This window comes from Typopeltis vanoorti, chromosome 1 (genome assembly GCF_054136105.1).
Source record: "Typopeltis vanoorti isolate ZY-2024b chromosome 1, IOZ_Tvanoo_1.0, whole genome shotgun sequence".
NCBI lineage: Eukaryota > Metazoa > Arthropoda > Arachnida > Uropygi > Thelyphonidae > Typopeltis > Typopeltis vanoorti.
The window spans coordinates 75668893-75687486 of record NC_143549.1 but is presented as its reverse complement, the minus strand read 5'-3'; the positions used below and the strand labels follow the sequence as shown (position 1 = coordinate 75687486).

The 18594-nt window shown below is 33.5% G+C and overlaps 1 protein-coding gene across 1 annotated transcript in view; it reads right to left on the bottom strand.

Annotated features, from left to right (window-relative positions):
• The window catches only part of LOC150110101 (putative receptor-type tyrosine-protein phosphatase mosPTP-1), a 349618-nt gene that overhangs the window by 73888 nt on the left and 257136 nt on the right, over window positions 1–18594 (bottom strand). Inside the window, exons 15-16 of the mRNA XM_090413286.1 lie at window positions 975–1109; window positions 488–639 (exon numbers count right to left, since the gene is read on the bottom strand). Of these exons, the coding sequence (XP_090269412.1) occupies window positions 488–639; window positions 975–1109 (287 nt within the window). The remainder of the gene's footprint in view (window positions 1–487; window positions 640–974; window positions 1110–18594) is intronic.

Here is an 18594-nt window from a genome sequence, read left to right as displayed (position 1 = left end):
ACAAGTTGGTAAGGGGTTGCTATAGGATCAATGGTGGAGAAGTTCTACAGCGAATAGTGGGAGATCAGGGGAGAACCAGAGGTCATCCCTGGAAACTGTATAAAGAGGGTGTGAGTAGGGGAGTGAGAGGCAGGTTTTTTTTCGTGCAGAGTTGTGAATGATTGGAATGCCTTGCCTGAGAGTGTGGTGTCTGCAGGGAGTTTGAATGTGTTTAAGACCCGGTATGATGAGATGTGTGTGAGATAAAAGGACCTCCTAGATGAGTCTTTGACTCCATGAGGTCTTGTTTAATAATAATAATAATAATAATAATAATAATAAATCTTTAAAGGTTTTACTCATCACTCATCTTTAAAGGTTTTACTAACTAATTTTGTGACAAACTTTTTCAAATTTAATGCCCTTAAGAAATATTAGACTATTACTAATTTCAAACTATATTCTCTCTTCTGGAGAAATTCTCATTTGTATTATGATTATTTTATACCTGCAATGAACTATGATGGGGCCAGCATTGGGTGGATTAGCTGCGGAAGACTTACGAACAAAGCTCAATACAGGTAAGGCATGATCTGGAACTCCATGATCTGGCCAGTTTGTGTAATGATACTGCTGTACAGTTCTTTCAGCACCTTGTTTCTAATAAAATTTTATAAAATTAAATTTTAGTTACATGTTTTGAAGACATCAATATATATACACAATTCAGCATAATTAATATCTTAAATTTCTCTTAAAAAATGTTTTTTTTCCTAAGTTAAGGTAAACCAGTGCTGCATAATTAATGTTTTTATAGTTAAACTATAATTACATTAAAACACATTTATTCATAAGAACTATGCCATTAAATCCCAGAAAGGAGGTAATTTTAAATCAACAATTTAAGAAACATTTTGAATTTCATCCCATAAACTTTATTTCTTGGTTGCAATTATTGAGTTTAACTAATAAAGTGTATTAATGATAACATTTACCTTTTTTACTTTAACATTACGGATTGCAAATGTGCGTACAGTATAAGTCGCCATGTTAACCTCTTGCACAACTCTGACTTGAATTATTCCATATGTTTCAGCTCCTTCCTTTGGCCAGTACATATCACATTTTCTCTACAGAAGAAATTTTATTTACTTTGATGTTTCCTATTACTGCAGTAAATTTCAAATTTAGCATTATACACATGCTTTAGCAGGCAAAGCAAAAATAAAATTATTAAAAGGATATACACAAATAACTGGATCCTGCCAAACATCAAGCATTTTTCAGTTTTTGATAAATAAAATTTGATGTTTGGCAGGATTATTATTATTATGACAGTTTATTATCATTCCTGATGCCACATGAATTTCCAATTTTGATTTGCCTAATATATGACAAGATTAATTTTAACCAAATGATTTAATATTAATTTTTTTGATAGGAAAAAGAAAAAAATTCCAATCACAAATGTGACCATGAAGATTATAGATTCATATTTTTTTTCTTCACTGTTTAAATTATTATGATGACATACAATTCCTTTAACTGTGTTTTTTAAATAGTTTAGCCTTGCTAATAATATGATAATATACATTTATGGTTACATAAATTCAAGAAATCACATGTGGAGCCAAAACTTTTTGAAATTACTAACCATCCTCAATCTTAGTAAACTATAACTACAATCAAAAACTGTAGAAACTAATTTTACATGGGAGAAGAATGGCATAACTAGTAATCTGGAGGTATACAGTAGAAATAAAATAAAAAACATGAAAACAAATAAGATGCTGCATATAACTGTGTTTGCTCTGTAGTGTCCAAGTAGGTTTTTTTGCAACATTTCTTCTTAGGATGATTCAGTCTCCCATTTTATATGAAGTTTGCATTTATATTTATATATATATTAAAGATACCAAGAAATTTTATACATTGCTTTTAATCCTATTTTCCCAAGTAAGCAAAAAAGCAAGTAAGCTAAGTTTGTGCCGTATTTTCAGGTCTGAGGCAACTTGTGGTAAAGGTTGACTAAGCTCTGATCACTTGCCTTAGTATCTCCCATAATGCAAAGCACATCTCCTTGCAGATATGTATGATGCTATGCATTAAGGGAAGGGTCACTACCCAGACCAGTTTCAACCTTTATTGAGGTCTCTTCAGTGGGAGCCAGACCCTGAGCATTGGGAGATACTAAGGCAAGTGATCAGGGCTTAGTCCACCTTTACCAAGAGTTGCCTCAGACCTAAAAATACTTCAAGTGCAAACTTAGCTTACTTGCTTTTTTGTTGGAAGTTTTTTCCCACTTGGTTAGACTATAATAAATTTAGTTTAATCCTTTATCCAAGTGTAAACAAACAAAGTTTGTGCCTGAAGTATCTTGTTCTTAATGCTTAATTTTAATTCCCTTAGAAATAAGGGAATTCTTCCCTTAATGCTAAGGGAAGCTTACACTTAGCTAAAGGATTTATCTAAGTTTGCACTTTGTTTGCTTACACTTAGATAAAGGATTAAACTAAATTTATTATAGTCTAACCAAATGGGAAAAAACTTCCAACATCTTTCTCTAAATCCAGACTAATTTAATAATAAGGTGAGACACCTTTTGGCAACTCGTAAAGGTAAATATGACTTCTCCATTGCTTCTGCCTTAGTATCACTACCTCTAGGCCTGGCTCCCACTGACGAGACCTCAATAAAGGTTGAAACCGGTTGGAAGCTTGGGTGATGAATGGCAATGCGGTATCCCATGAAGTTTTAACTGAGGCTCAGCTGTTGCTGTCACCAAGGTCCTGGGTGTGTGTGGGAGGGGTAATGAATGGCAATGCTGTAGCCCATGAAGTTAACTGAGGCACAGCTATTGCTGTTACCCCCTCAGATGACATATGAGGAAATGAGCGGCTCTGTTCAGTGGTGGGGTGAGCTTGCCACGGTGTAGAGCCAACCGGTTCTGAGAGTTCTCAGTGGCAGGGTGAGCCTGTTACTGAGGGGAACAAAGCTGAATTTTTGGAGTTTGACCTGTACTTGAACATTCGATAAGGTCGAAACCGGTCTGGGTAATGGCCCTTCCCTTAATGCATAACATTATACATATCTGCAAGGAGATGTGCTTTGCATTATGGGAGATGCTAAGACAAGGAGTGATGAGAGCTTGGTCCACCTTTACCATGAGTTGCCTCAGTCCAGAAGATACTTCAGGCACAACCTTTGTTTGCTTACTTGGGAAAATAGGATTAAAACTAAGTTTATAAAATTTCTTGGTATCTTTAACGTATAGTATACCCAAGATAAAAAACTTTCTACATCTTTCTCTTATCCTGATCTCATCCATTTTTATTTAATACGGTCAAAGGCAACTCGTATAGGTAAATATAAGTTCTTGGTATCCATTTTCTCAGGGTCTGGCTTCCACTGAAGAGACCTCAATAAAGGTCAAAACTAGTGGTCCTTCCCTTAATGCATAGCATCATACATATCCATAAGGAGATGTGCTTTGCATTATGGGAGATACTAAAGCAAATGATCAGAGCTTAGTCCACCTTTACCACGAGTTGCCTCAGACCTGAAAATACTTCAGGCGCAAACTTAGCATACTTGGGAAAATAGGATTAAAACCAAATTTATAAAATTTCTTGATATCTTTAACATATAGTATATGCAAGGTAAAAAACTTTTTACATTTATATATATATATATATATATATATATAATCCATTCTGTATTTATAACGAAACTTCATAATCAAGTTTCTTTACAAATACAAGTGGCTAGAAAAAATTTCCATGCTTGGTCTCTAGAGCAAGGTTTCTGGAGTACTTAATCTGTAGTTCACCATGGTACTAATATACTATAGGTTTGCAACTTTTCATGAGCGGGATTCACATTGAAAAAAAAATATATATATACAATAATAAAAAAAAAAAAAAACCTTGCCTTTCTACCTGTTTGGCCAACGAGGCTGGCATAATATGGTTTACTATACTGTAATTTAAAAGGAAGGATCTTTTTGTAAATTCAAGGAACTAAAAGCCAGCTTGGTTGGCCGAGTGGTTAGCGTATCTTGGTATCTTTAACGTAGCGTATCCGCTCTCCAGCCAAAAGGCTGAAGGTTCGAATCCCACCGTGGGCATGGATGTTTGTGATTGTCCGTGAAAATACTAGTGGTGGTAGGCAGTAGATGATGTTGGTGTAGATCATAATGGTAGTTGCGATTTGTTGTAGTTGGCAGATTGAGCATGGAGACAGATAGGTTGTAGAGCAGATACTCTCCCTCTATGAGTTTTTTTGGACTCCCCGGAGGTGTCACGTAATAATAATGATAATCAAAAATAAACTTACCCAGAACTTTACACATAACCCTGCCTTTTCAGGATTTGGCCGTATAAAAATATATGCACAACAGTTTAAATCAAGATGTTATTTGCAGATTTCTCACAAAAAATTCACATTTTTTTACCACTCAAGATGTTGCCTCTATACACCCAATTCTGCCCAACCTGGAATGCTGTTCTCACATTAGGGTGTTGCAACAAAAACCACTCTAATATTCTTGATATTGCTCAGAAGAGGGTGGTTTGCCTGATGATCCCTCTCTGACTCGCTCCAACCACTGTCTCACAGGTGATTACTTTCCACATGCCTCCTCTGCAGATATTTCCATAGGTGTCTTCAGCAGAACTAACACCCATTATCTTGACATTTCCTGTTAAACTTACAATAACATGAGTAATAGCTGCCTTACATTCTTTGAAGTTTTACACTCCCTTTTACATTCTTTCGAGTGTATAGAATGCTATGTATTATGGGAAAGCTCAGAATGATTTAAACCCTTACTGAGGTCTCATCAGTGGGAGTCAGACCCAGAAGAGATATCAAGGTTGAAGTAATGCAGAAGTCATATATGTCCCATATACAAATAATAAAAAGGAGTAACACCTTATTATTAAGATGCTGAAAGTTTTTTCACTTGGTTATACTATAAATTAAAGACATCAAGTTATTAGCCTCTATATAAGTAGCTCAGTTGAAGTTTCTTCACGTGCAAACTTTGAGGATGAAATCAAGAATATAATTTAATGGCATCTTTAATTTACCTTATTATTAAAGTAGTCTGGATTCAAGTAGCTAGTAGCTATTAAAGCAGCTAGTTGTAGTTGTATATTATAAATGAAATTAAAAATGCCAAGAAATTATATTCTTGTTTAATCCTTTATCCAAGTGTGAACAAAAGTTTGCACATGAAGTTTCTTAACAACTATGCCACTTATATACACAGTGCACAATGGGTTGAGGTATCCATTAAGTAATACACTCAACAGACAAAACATTATAGACACCTACCTAATAGCATGTCAGTCCTCCTCTAGCAAAAATAAAAGTCTGTACTCTGTGAGGCATTGATTCCACCAGATGCTAAAGGGTTGTCAGAAGTAATTCCACCCATGCCTATTGCAGCATTGTCCACAACTGCACCTTGGACATTGGTCCTAGATACATGGATCTGATGTCTCACTCTATGGCATCCCAAAGAGATTCAATCTGATTTAAATCTGCAGACTTCGGGGGGGGGGGAGCCTTATTTGACTTTTGGACCACTGGATGGTCCCAAACTCAAATAAGTGTTCCTCAAACCATGCCTGGGTGGTTGCAGCCTGGTGAGGGTGGCGCACTGTCCTGCTGAAACAGACCATCATGCTGTAGGATGCATAAAACTGTGTGTAGTGATAATCCAGCACATTCTAGTAAACTTGCAGCATTTAAGGATCTCTCTAGGCACAGTAAGTGACCTAATGTGCCACATGAGAAGGCTCACCAAACCATCACAGAGCCACCACCTCCTTGAACAGAGCCGACCTGGCACAACAGGGTTATTTCCTCATGCTGTCGACACCCACCCACCCACCCTTCCGTCAGCACAGTACAACTGATGATGGGATTCATTAGACCACACGACTTAGGTTGACTCTGAAGAGGTCCAGTTTTGATGGTCCCAACACTAGGTGAGGCACAATGCCTGATGATGAGCCATTAACAGTGGTACACGATTAGGGCATCAATTCCCATAGAACATGGTAAGCCATACTGTTCACTCGCTGACACTGCTTGGACCTCTGACATTGAAACTGGAAGTGATTTGTGTTATTGTTGCCCCGCAATTGATCTGTATGAGCTTGGACAGTCTACACTGACCATGGTCCTCAATGGGGGTGTGTGTTGTCAGCCACCACTTGCTTGCTGGGGGCTGGTACATCCATTGATGGTATACTCATGTTAGACCCTTGATATTGTTTGCCTTGAGAACCCTAGCATTCTTACCACTTGGACAATAGAATGATCCCTCTGTCTTGTGCCAACAGTATGTCAACGATCAAAGTTGTTAAGATTGCCACATTTACTCATGTTCATCAATTGTGATACACTGTTAGGAAGCCCCGATGTCTGCCTATTTACCGTCTGCATTTAGTTTGGGTACACATATATATATCCACCATCTTCATAAAAAATAGGTATTATCAAAAGCCTTGTACATCAAGCACTCAATTTGTTCTTCTGAGTCTCTTCTATTAGAAGAATTAAATAAAATAAAACTTACTCTATTACCTAATGGATACAGTGAGACCTTGATACAGAAAATATTTGATAATTATCATCTCTCTTCCAGATTGCAATCTTATGTTAAAAGGATCAGCATACCCTATCTTAAAGGACCATCTAAACAAATAGCAAGAATCATTCACAGATATAAATAATTTGCACACCACCTTCAAGCCAGCCCAGAAATTGCTATCTTTCTTACCACTTATTAAAGATACATTAGCACCCTTATCCTTGCCTGGTGTTTATCAAATACTCTGTTCTTTTAATTTTTCTACTTTGGACAAACTGGCCACACTACTACTACTAGTACTATTAGAATTGAAGAACCTCAAGATTATATAAGATTTTTGGATTCTGAAGGTTCAGGCCTTGCTTCTCATGTCATCAATACTAGATACAGAGTTCATTGGAACCATACCAAGATACTACACATTACAATAAGTTAAAATTTGTCTATTTTTTGAATTGTGTGAAGTCCTACACCACCACCATCCTAATCTTAATCGGACAGACTGTATGCCTATTTTTAAGTTTTGGGAAAAAGTGTTTCCTCTTATTGGACAGCGGTGACTGAGCCTCATCCTACGATGAGTCTCTGACTCCATGGAGGTCAGATGTCAATAATAATTAATAATAATATGCATGCTGTATGACTCATCTTATATTCAGAATTTAAATGTTATTATCAGTTTTTCTGTCTTCTCCCCAAAAGAAGCTCATGATATATTGAGAAAAATATATAGATGTAATAAATTATATTTAGTTTTCCTCTTACATGTGTGAAGCCATTTTATTCAAAAAATATAGTATGTCTAATTAACATATCTCTATTAAATAATTAGTAACACATGAATATGTGTAAATGAAAATTCTGACATCAATTAATTTCATCAGGTAAAATTGCTTTCTCTAGATAGAAAACATTTCTAAATAGAATTCATACAATATGAACAAAAGGGACAAAAATGCAGCATATATTAAAGCTTCAGGTAGTAAGTATCTGAACGTGTTAAAGTCGAGCAAGTGTTTATTTTTCATCAAATAATATGAAAAAGTTTTGAGTTTCAACATCCTAAACCTTTCTCCAAGCTTGTATAATGACGCTTCTAGCTTATTTCTGATGAGTTATAACTTATTAATGCAGATTTCTTAGTTCAGGCTTTTTACAGATGACTATTAGGATATAAAAATATTATACATTTTCCTAAAATAATGTAAGTAGTTTAAAAATACCATCTCCATACATGAATGGATCCCTGGAAAAGAAAACTAAGCTATTCAAGAAGTATTTTATAAGGTCCCAACAGGGCTAAGTGAGCCAGTGTTAATGGAGAAAGCAGAGTTTTGCAAAAAAAGGTTAACTACCTAATAATAATAAAAAAAAAAAAAAAATAAATACAAACTACGAGGATGCCTAATCTGAATGAAATTTGGTTTATGAAAACCAATATTTTTTTACTTGGCTGTAAAAATTACTGGGACTAATATATGAATGAAGATAGAATGCAACTGTTAAGTCTAACTATGGCAAAAAAAAAAAAAAAAAAAAAATGGTAGAAGGGGTGCAGGAAGTGAGACTACAAGAATAAGAGTAGTAATAGTACTAGATGCTGCAAAGTTATTTTTCCATCTCAGTATTTTTTAAATGAATATTGTCTTTTTAGAAGCAGTATGTTAAAATTTACATTCTTTATCAATTTTAGATTTTAAAGTCACAGTGACATGTTTCTTAAATAAACTGTATGAAGAATTTTACAGAGCTGAATTATAATCTCAAAACACCACAGAGGAAACCAACTAATACTGCAAATAACAAACAACATATTTACAGTACATGGAGCATCTGCGTGACTTAGCTGATTGGTAGTATACAAACAAGTTGTTGCACAGTCTGTAAATAAACTATTTCAAAAAGAACAAGTCCTAATTACAATGGAATCAAAACATAATAACGTAATAGTAAACCTGTATGTTATATTGAAAGTGAATAAATATGTATACTACTCAACTAACAAAGCCATTTGTACTTGAAAAATCAATGTATCAAAAATTTCAAGTGATAAGAACATCATACACACATGAAATATCTACTAAATATATTGTATAACAAATACAATATACTGATATTTACCATATTTTCAACCTATATCACTGGAGCCGTACACAAATTACCATGCTAATTTATAATTTAAAAAAATATATAATGCTACAATTATTTACTTAAAATCTTTTAAGTCCCAGATTAAGATAAAATAATTATGTATTTCTTAAGTAATTTCATTATTAAATTTATATTAGACATAAAAAATACAAATTATAAAAAATATAAAGAGAAGTAAAAGTGTGAGAAGAAAAGAAATAAGTGATAAAGAAAAGAGAAGGAAAGTGAAAGACGAAGTACTTACGCTGTCATCCAAATCAGAAGTGCTAGGTTCGTGCTGGCATGCAAGAGAGCAAGATATGTGCTCTATGAGTGAATAATATTTGTACAGAGAAGTTTCTCTTGCCAATCAGAGGATCACAAAATACTTTAAGTCCCATTAATTTAAACAGTGCTGCCAACTGTTTATAATACTGTGTCTGGATTTTATGATTACATAAAAAACTTTAAAGAAAAATTGATGACTTAAATAACATAACTTTTAGTATATTTTTTAAAAGGTAAAATTAATAATATTCTAATTACTGAAGATGATTATTTTCAATGATAAAAAACCTGCATATAGTAATTAGTTATTTTCACTTCTCAGTTTCACTTCTTTAACCTCTCAGAGAAGATGTGGTAATATTACAAAGTAGCTGTAATATAATTATTTAATAACATAAATATTTATTTCAATATAAAACACAAATAGTTTGACATAATGCTCTAAATATCAATGTCTAGTTTACTTTATATTAAAAAGTTAAAATATTGGTAAAAGTTGAGAAATTTAATTTTGCACATGTGCAAAATAAGAATAACAGCAGCAATATTCTTCATTCTTTACAATATGAATTGCAAATGAATCCGAAATAAAAATAAAAGGTACATATTAGATATAAAATTTGGGATGGTTGCCATATACTGTCATTGCTATCAAAATTCTGTAGCTGTTTCACAGAATGATAAACAGACTGAACCTGATAAATTAAAAATAAATGTAAAAATAAATTACAGGTATCGATCAATTCTTTTCCAAAATGATATGGATAAAACCATACAAATGATAAATTATGATAAACAACATCAACAAAACTTTCTCCATCTTGTTGGGGGGGGGGTAAATTGCCTTATTAAGGTCTGTGGCTGAGTTCAAATCCACAGCTTTTAATTTCCAATTAACATCAGAGTTGGCAATATAAGCAATTAAAGAAACAAATTACATTTTGCTCATACTGTATTGAACATACACATATGGAAGCTGAATTATCTAAAACACAGGCTTCTGAAATTTTATATTTGGAACCTAGTATTAAATATTAAAGAGGACTACTACCAAGGTAGAGAAGACATGGAATTTGCATGGAGAGGATGATAGCTATTCAAAAGAAAAATAACATGAAGAGTGAAAAATAACCAACTTTTCAATTATTACTGAAATGTGGATATGTTTATACCAAAATGACTGAACCTGATAAATTAAAAATAAATGTAAAAATAAATTACAGGTATCAATCAATTCTTTTCCAAAATGATATGGATAAAACCATACCAATGATAAATTAATAAATAAATAAAAATAAATTATAAAAAATGGGAACATATGAAGAGATTTATTAAATTATTTTTTTATTTTCTTTTATTTATTTGTTGAGAAACAAGATGGGATCTGCAGGCAGTTTAAAGTGATCACTGATATACCATAGGAAAAGAGTGAATGAGTGAAAGAAAACTGAAGAATAATTGAAAAAAGAGAAAAAAAAAAATAAGAAACAGGATGAGAGGAACTTTATGTTGAAGTTTATTGAGGACTTACACTGAATCTTGTGAAATATCAGTAACAAATTATGTTAAGAGTCTCTAGCCTTTTAATATGCTAACAGATAAGCTTAGGTGTTGACGGTTATTCATGACTTATTTTTTAACGGTATTAACAACACCAAACAATTTTATCAAAGAGATGTTTTATTAACTGCTTATATTTCACTGAATTTCAACTTGGCATCATCAGAGCACAACACACTTGTACACGTAACAGTGAGTGAATGAAACAATACAATTGCAATGGACAAAAGATCTAAAGTCCTATTTTGGCACTCTCTAAGGGGAAAAAAAAAAAAACAGCTATGCGGAAGTTTCTCTTAGGATAACAGTCTCCCAAATTTTTGGCAAATTAATGCAACCATATTTGTTAAGGTTGGGAGAATTCTTCAAAGCCATTGCTGACTCAAAAAATAATCTTTCAGATCTGTAACGACTCCTAAATAGCACATTCGTTTTCTTCCATCTAATCCTGTGTGAAGGAGTGTCCAAAGAGTGGTCTGCCAGTCCTGACTTGCCATAGTAATAGCAGTGAATGTATTTTTCATGTTCTTTCAGGTGGATGTTAACTGATCTTCATGTTTATCCATAATAGGCCAAGTCACAGGGAACTTCGTACACTCCTGGGTGTGCTAAAGCATGAAGTTTATCCTTAGGTGAGCAGATCAGAGTTGGTAGTCTAACATGAGGTTTGAAAGTGGTGCGAAGGCCATGTTTCATCAATACTTTGGCTATCTTTTCTGATGTACCTCTGACATAGAGAATAGAAATGGTCATGTTGTGTTCTTGTGTATTAGGGGAGGGCAGAGTAATGGGACTATGTAGTATTTTATCTATTTTGTAGAGATTATAGCCATTGGCCAAGAACGTATGGCGCAGATATTTGAGTTCTGTGGTCAGAGCTGTATCATTAGAAGAAATGGCTCTGGCTCTGTGTGTAAGTGTTTTTAAAATGCCATACTGTTGGACTGGATGATGATGTGATTGTTTATGTAGGTATCTTCCTGTGTGTGTATGTGTATGTGTGTGTAGGCATTCTGTAAATGGAAAAAGATAGTGATCCATCTGAAAGGCAGGTGACTAATGTGTCAAGAAATGGTAAACAGTTGTTCGATTCTTTTTCTACTGTGAAGTGGATTTTTTTGGGGATGTTGGCTGTTTAGGTAGGTGACAAACACATCATCTACACAGCATAACCACACTAGTGGCTTGTATGTAGCTGGGGTAAGTACTTTGTTTTCAAAGTGTTCCATGTAAAAAATTTTGCTAATGGGGGGATCCATAGCAGTACCATTAATCTGTTTGTAGATTTTTCCTCCCCACGTAAAGTAACCTGCATTCATAGTAAATTTAAATAATTCAAATATATCAGGGGGAAATTTAGACTCGATCAAATCAAGAGTGTCTATAAGTGGTACATTGGTAAATAAAGAGGTGACATCAAAACTAAATTGTCTGAATTTTTTAGGATAAGAATGTTAACTAGTGTTTTGAAATGGACTGAATTTTTTACAAAAGTAGAGGAGTTGCCAGTAAGGAGAGCAAGCGACTTATATGTGGGACTATCTATGCTATCGACTATGGGGGGGGGGTATTAGTTTTGTGGATTTTTGGTAATCCATAAATATGGGGTGGTTTAACATCAATTGGTTTATTGGTTTTATTTTCCTGATGATTTCTTTGGGCCATGATGTCACTTTTTTCAGTAATTTTCGGACTTTTTCTTTTGAGAATTAGTGGGGGCTCAATGTATAATTTGATACGTGGACCCGTCACATATGAGATCTTGCATTTTTCTGTTATAATCTTCTTGATTCATGATAACTTTTACATTTCCTTTATTGGCTTTTGTAATAATAATATTTTTATTCTTATATAACTTTTTTAAGGTTATTTGATTACATGACATATTGCTTTTTGGAGGTTTAGCCTTGTTTAGAATACTTACTATATCTAGTTGCACGTTATTGGCCATTGCCGGCGGAAGATCGTGGATGTCCCGTTCTACTTTCATCATAATTTCTAATTAAGGAATTTGTTTGGGCATGATGGCAAAGTTATGCCCTAGACTAAGAGCGTTCTTAGCGTCTTCAGTGAGTGTTTCAGAAGATAGGTTTATGACCATGTGGTCTCGTTGAAGTTGCGGTCGGGACTTCGTATGTTGGGCTGTTGTAGGAGTTCATATTTCTTCAGGTGTCTGCTTTTTACTTTTGTAAATTCTTTTTTTGCTGCAACTTCGGAGATGTGATGTAGGACAGTCCATATTTAAGGATTTAACACGTTAATTAGTTCTTGTTGTAGACCTGTGATAGAGCTGTTTAACTTACTAAGCTCTATGTGAGAAGCGGCGATTTGTTCTCGGAGAAGCACTTTTAATATGCTATTCAATGAATTGTGGATAACTAAAATTTCCTCCAAACTTGTCAATAACAAAATCCATACTGGTAATAATTAATTAGACAAGAGAACTCTGCATAGCATAGCAGTTTATGGATTTCTCCATTACTGTAGAAAAGAATAATGGAATCTACATTATACATGACAAGAAATGATATTATTTTCCTTCCATATTTTATCCTAGTGTCAACAATTAATAAAAAGTCAACACATAAAGTATCTTCACATACAAAGTCATTCAAGACTACTAATAAAGGTCGAAACTGGCCCTTCCCAAAATGCATAGCATTATACACACTCTAAAGAATGTGTGCTTTGCATTATGGAATACTAAGGCAATTAACATGAAGTTGTTAACCTCTATATACAATGGCCTAGTTGTGAAAAAAATTCACATGCAAATTGCTTACACTTGGATAAAGGTTAAAAATGCCAAGAATATATTTCTTGGCATTTTTAATTTATAGCCAAGTGAAAAAAATTTTCATAATCCTTATACAAATGCTAGTCATGAAACTACTTCATGCACAGTATTGTTTACTTATGCAAGAATAAAATATGTATGAAAATGAGAATATAAATCTTGTTAAATATACTATTTAATCCAGAGAAAAAACTTGCTATAACTTTTGTGGTACAGGGCTAATTTCCATGCTACATAATAAATAGGAATGGAATGAGGGAGGAAGAGAGAGTCTTTTTAGACTATTTTTTAATAACCTTATTTTTTAATAAAATGAACAGATGTCAATCTGAGTATTACTTTTTAGAACAATTGGAGAGATGTTATTAAGATTATTCTAATATCTTTCTAGGGAAATTTTAAAGGTGATACCGAGACTGATGTGTTTAGTATGGATGTCTAGATCATGCAGATTAATGTTAGAATAGAAGTGGATATCAAACTGTCAGCTTGAGATTTTAAGCAATATTATAGCCTTAATTCTGGATGCAAATAATGTAGGAAAATACAGCTGAACAGAAGTTGTAGCATATGATTAGCAATAGACTAAAAAAAAGTATAACTACTATTTAGATATAAGGCAAGGTTTCTACTATGGTCACTTCTTGAAACTGGATTTGGATTCATTTCCAAGTATTATAAGCCTCACTATATACAGTGAAGAAAGAATTTTGATGCATTCTAGTTATAATATGTTTTCATTTTATCTCCAATTATTTTTATATATTTGTTGGGCAAGGAGACAATTTGCCCCTCGATCTTGTGAGACTACATGAAGTCTGGAAAAAATTTGTTCAACATGCAAAATCACTTTTAATGCTGTGACATTTTTAAGAACAGCAGATTTGCAGAATTCTTTTGAGTATAATAAATTTATATACAGGTAGTCCTTGACTTATGATGGGGTTCCATTCCAACATCTCCGTTGTATGTCGATTCTGACGTAAGTCGAGGACTTTTTTTAATTCTTGATTTGTTTGATTTCTGTTATAATATTTTCATAAATTAGGTTTCTATTTAACTTAAAACGGTTAAAAATGTATAAACTTACATAAACATTTATAAATTATTTATTAGCACATACAAATACATAAATACAAAATTAAGAAAGAAAAATTTAAGAAAAAATACATAAACACATATCAAAAATGGTGCACTTACTTTAATTTCAAATTCCTTTAAATATTAGTTAACATAAACATAAACAAAAAACTTATTAACGGTGTCTATAATTAAACAGGTGAATAACTGTCACTCATCTGACTATATGGTTATTTCTTGTGATCGGGAGTAGCTTTTTAAATCAGAAAATTGGTTAATGTTGTCTGTTGGTTTTTTTTCTTTTTTTCTTCATATATTTTGCAATAACATCTGACTGCTTCTCGAATTTGCTTTTCGACTTTGGCGAAGCGATCGGTGTCTTGATCCATATTTTCGAGTAGCTGAAGTCCTTGATCTAGTTTAGAAAATACTTCAGCTAATCCTTTTACAGTAAATTTTTTTGACGATTTCTCTTCATCTTCCTCATTATTCCTACCTTCTACAACTCTTTCGTTTTGGAAAATCAAGTCTTGATCAATCAGTTCATGTTCTTCGTGATCTGCTAATTTTTCTATATTAGTAATATTGATTTCTAAATCCAGTTTTCTTACAATTTCAACGATTTCTTCACCAATTTGTTCTAAAATACTATCCTCGTTGTACTCTTCGATATCTCCTGCGGTAGTAACTTCTTCCAAATTCTTTGCATACATTGTTCCGATACTTCCTTCCATGAAGTTACAATGTTCTGGATACATTGGTTAATATTGTAATTTTTCCAAAAAATCACGTAATGTTATAGCATCGTTGTCCATTGCTGTTATTGCTTGAGAAAATGTCTTGAATGTAGCAATCGAACCTTGATCCATAGGTTGAATCACAGCTGTTGTATCGGGCAGTAGATACATCACATTTATATTTTCATTCAAATCACCAATGTGAAGAGGATGTCCTCGAGCATTGTCAAGCAGCAATAGAATTTTAAAAGGAATGTTTTTTTCAAGACAGAAGGCGCGTACTTCTGGAATAAAACAATTTAAGAACCAGTCTTCGAATAAAACAATTTAAGAATCAGTCTTCGGATAAAGCAATTGTCTTCCATCCTTAGGATTACTCCAGTAGTAAACCAGCAACTTATTCTTGTCAATGTTTTTCAAAGCTCTGGGGTTTTGTGAAATGGTTAACAAGAAATGGTTTTGTTTAAAACCAGCAGCATTTCCTCCAAGAAGAAGCATAATCATATCATTAAATGCCTTAAAACCAGACACCGATATAGCTTCTCTGTGAATGTAAGTTTGTTTTGGCATTTTTTTCCAGAACAGTCCAGTTTCATCTACGTTAAAAATCTGCTCTAGCAAATAGCCTTCATCTTTTATCATCTCTTTCAGATTTTTCTTGAAAATTTCGGCACTTTCAAAATCGGAAATAGCAGCTTCTTCCGTTAATCGATAAAACCAACCTTTACTAGCGTTAAATGTATGCTTGCATTTTAATCTTCTTGTTGTTTCCTTAAATTGTCAAATAGGCTGCATGCTTTTGTTTGAATCGTAAACAAACTGAGAGGAATATTTTTGTTGATTTGATCATCTATCATATCATTAAAAGCTTCTCCATTTCATGAATTGGCTTTTCTCTATTTTTTGTTAAAATTGCACATTTCATATTAACTGTCCCTTTAGCTGCCTCCATTATTCTTGATTTATCTTTTATGATTGTTGAAACAGTTGAATGCTATAGTTTTTCTTCTCGTGCTATTTCATTGACTTTCTTTCCATTGTCATATGCTTTAATGATCTTCATTTTAACATCTAAACAAAGCTTTCCTCGCCTTCTTTTTTATGTTGGAATTTTAATCAGTAGTTTTACTTCTCTTACTGGACATGATAGGGTTACGACGAGATATAAAAATTGCAATGAGAGAAACGAACACTTCGAACGTGCCAAAGGCTGTGATAAGTTAGAAGTGGGTGAATCATAGCAGCAGCTATTGCATATTGGTGATAGGCTTTGCTTGTCGACTAATGGCGATGCTGCAATGTGTATACAAAAACAATGCAATATATGTATGTATATGCTGGTGGCAAAGTTAAATTAGAGAATTTTTAATAATAATAATTTTGGCCATCGTAAGTGCGAATCGTCGTAAGTCGAGGACTACCTGTATATATTTTAATAATAATTCTGCTCTTCCTAAAGAATGTAGAGCTACTGATTTGAACCTCTACCAAGTTTAATTGGTCTCCAAAAATATGTAATATAATTGCTAAATGAAACTCTTAATCAAATGCATTAATCAAAAGAAAATATATAGCCTCTGGGAAAAATGTGTCTTTCAAACAAGGCAACTCAAGGCAGAAGAACATTGCACCCTTCGATTGGAAATGGCCTTGATTTGATTCTTGCTGTAATGAGAGGAATCCTTATATGGGCTTTTTTCAACTGAAGGTGAATTTAGCCGGTGTCATAAGGAGGTAGCAGGATTTTTTATCTCAGAAATGCAGGTTTTTCATCCCCTGCATACAGACAAATCGGCCTTCAGAACACATGCAATTTACAGACAAAAAATACCGTTGCTGGTGATGATGTGCAGTAGATGTCATTGATGATAGTGTTGTAGTAGGAGAATTAAATAGTAGTAATAGTGGAAAAGTGTATTTAGCGAAGTAGAGTAGAGTACCCTCCCACGATGAGTACTTGGACTCCCTTGAGGTATCACATAATAATAATAATAAATCAAGCCAAAGGTTGTATTTTCTCATAAGTTTTAGATCAGTTTGAAAACTTTCAAGTTTCAAAAGTTAAGCTGTTTGTCTACCTGGCTATCAAATAACAATGGACATTTATTATCCTTCTTTTAAGAACTTTGATGCAAAGTGCATCGAAGATCCACAGCAATCAAGATTTCATTTAAGGAAAATACATTTTTTAAACATGAACTAGCATGACAAGTACTGTGCCTTGTGAGAACCAACAGTTCACAAATCTATCAAACCAATGAAATCCTTATTCAAAAATATTATTAAAAGGCAAATATGCAAACACTTGAACACAGTCTGACTTTTTCCAGTAATTGTACATTTGATATTGTAGTTAGATAAGACCTAGGAATTATGGCTGAAGCAACAAAGGCTATGACACCAATATATTATGTCCATTATATTAACTGTGTGCACTCTCTGGACAGTGCTGTTTTTCAAGATAAAGTCTGAGTTTCGTGGAGAAAACATTGTCACTTCTATAGAAGACTAGCTAACTCACCGGGTTGAAAAGCTTTACAAAGGTTACTCATGGGATTTAGATCCAGGTATTTCACCTAAACAATAAATGTGTTATTATTCTGAACTACAAAAGTGTGTAACATTAAGGCAACTTACGTGAAAGGTTATATTTACAAAGGCTCTCTCTCTCTCTGTCAGTTTCAAAAGGTAAGCATTGTTTGCTTACCTGTTAATAACATAATTTAGATTTATTATCCTTTTTCCTCACCTTCAATTATGGAAGTGGGCTTGGGAGGGGTAGAGAATAATATTCCACTGAGAAAGAGAGGGAGAGAGAGAGGTCTGTTTGAATCAACAGTTCTCTCTCACACACACACACATCTACCAGAGTAGATGAAGGACAAGAAATGGTACATTTCCTTTCTCAGTGAATAAATTACTGAAATTAGTTCTAGGAGAGATGAAATAAATACAGAGTAACCACTAAGTAGAAAGTAATTAAATAAATAATTTTCTGTCATTCCAAAATGTTTTTTATTTTGGCCAGCTCCATCTGAGACAAGAAAAACAGCCTAAAAAATTTCTTGCATCCTTGATTTATGACATTAGAGGTTTCCTAAAATCTTCATCGAAAAATTTTTAACCTGGAACAATGCTCTGCTACAAGAAATTCGGTTAAATTGAAATGATCAATACCAAGTCATTGCATATCTCTCAGGAAAGATTTTTTTTTTTTTTAATTCACAACAGTTTTGAACATCATTAATGAAGGGAAGCAAATCACATGTGAAGTCATTAAGCATCTGGATGCAGTATCTGTACTTGAAATCTGCCTCCTAGCATAATAAAATTCAAGAAAGACTGCAAACAGTGTTATTTGCTATTTTTTTTTAAGTTTTGAGCTATAAGTAACCATTTATTTTTAATGCTTCTTTCAA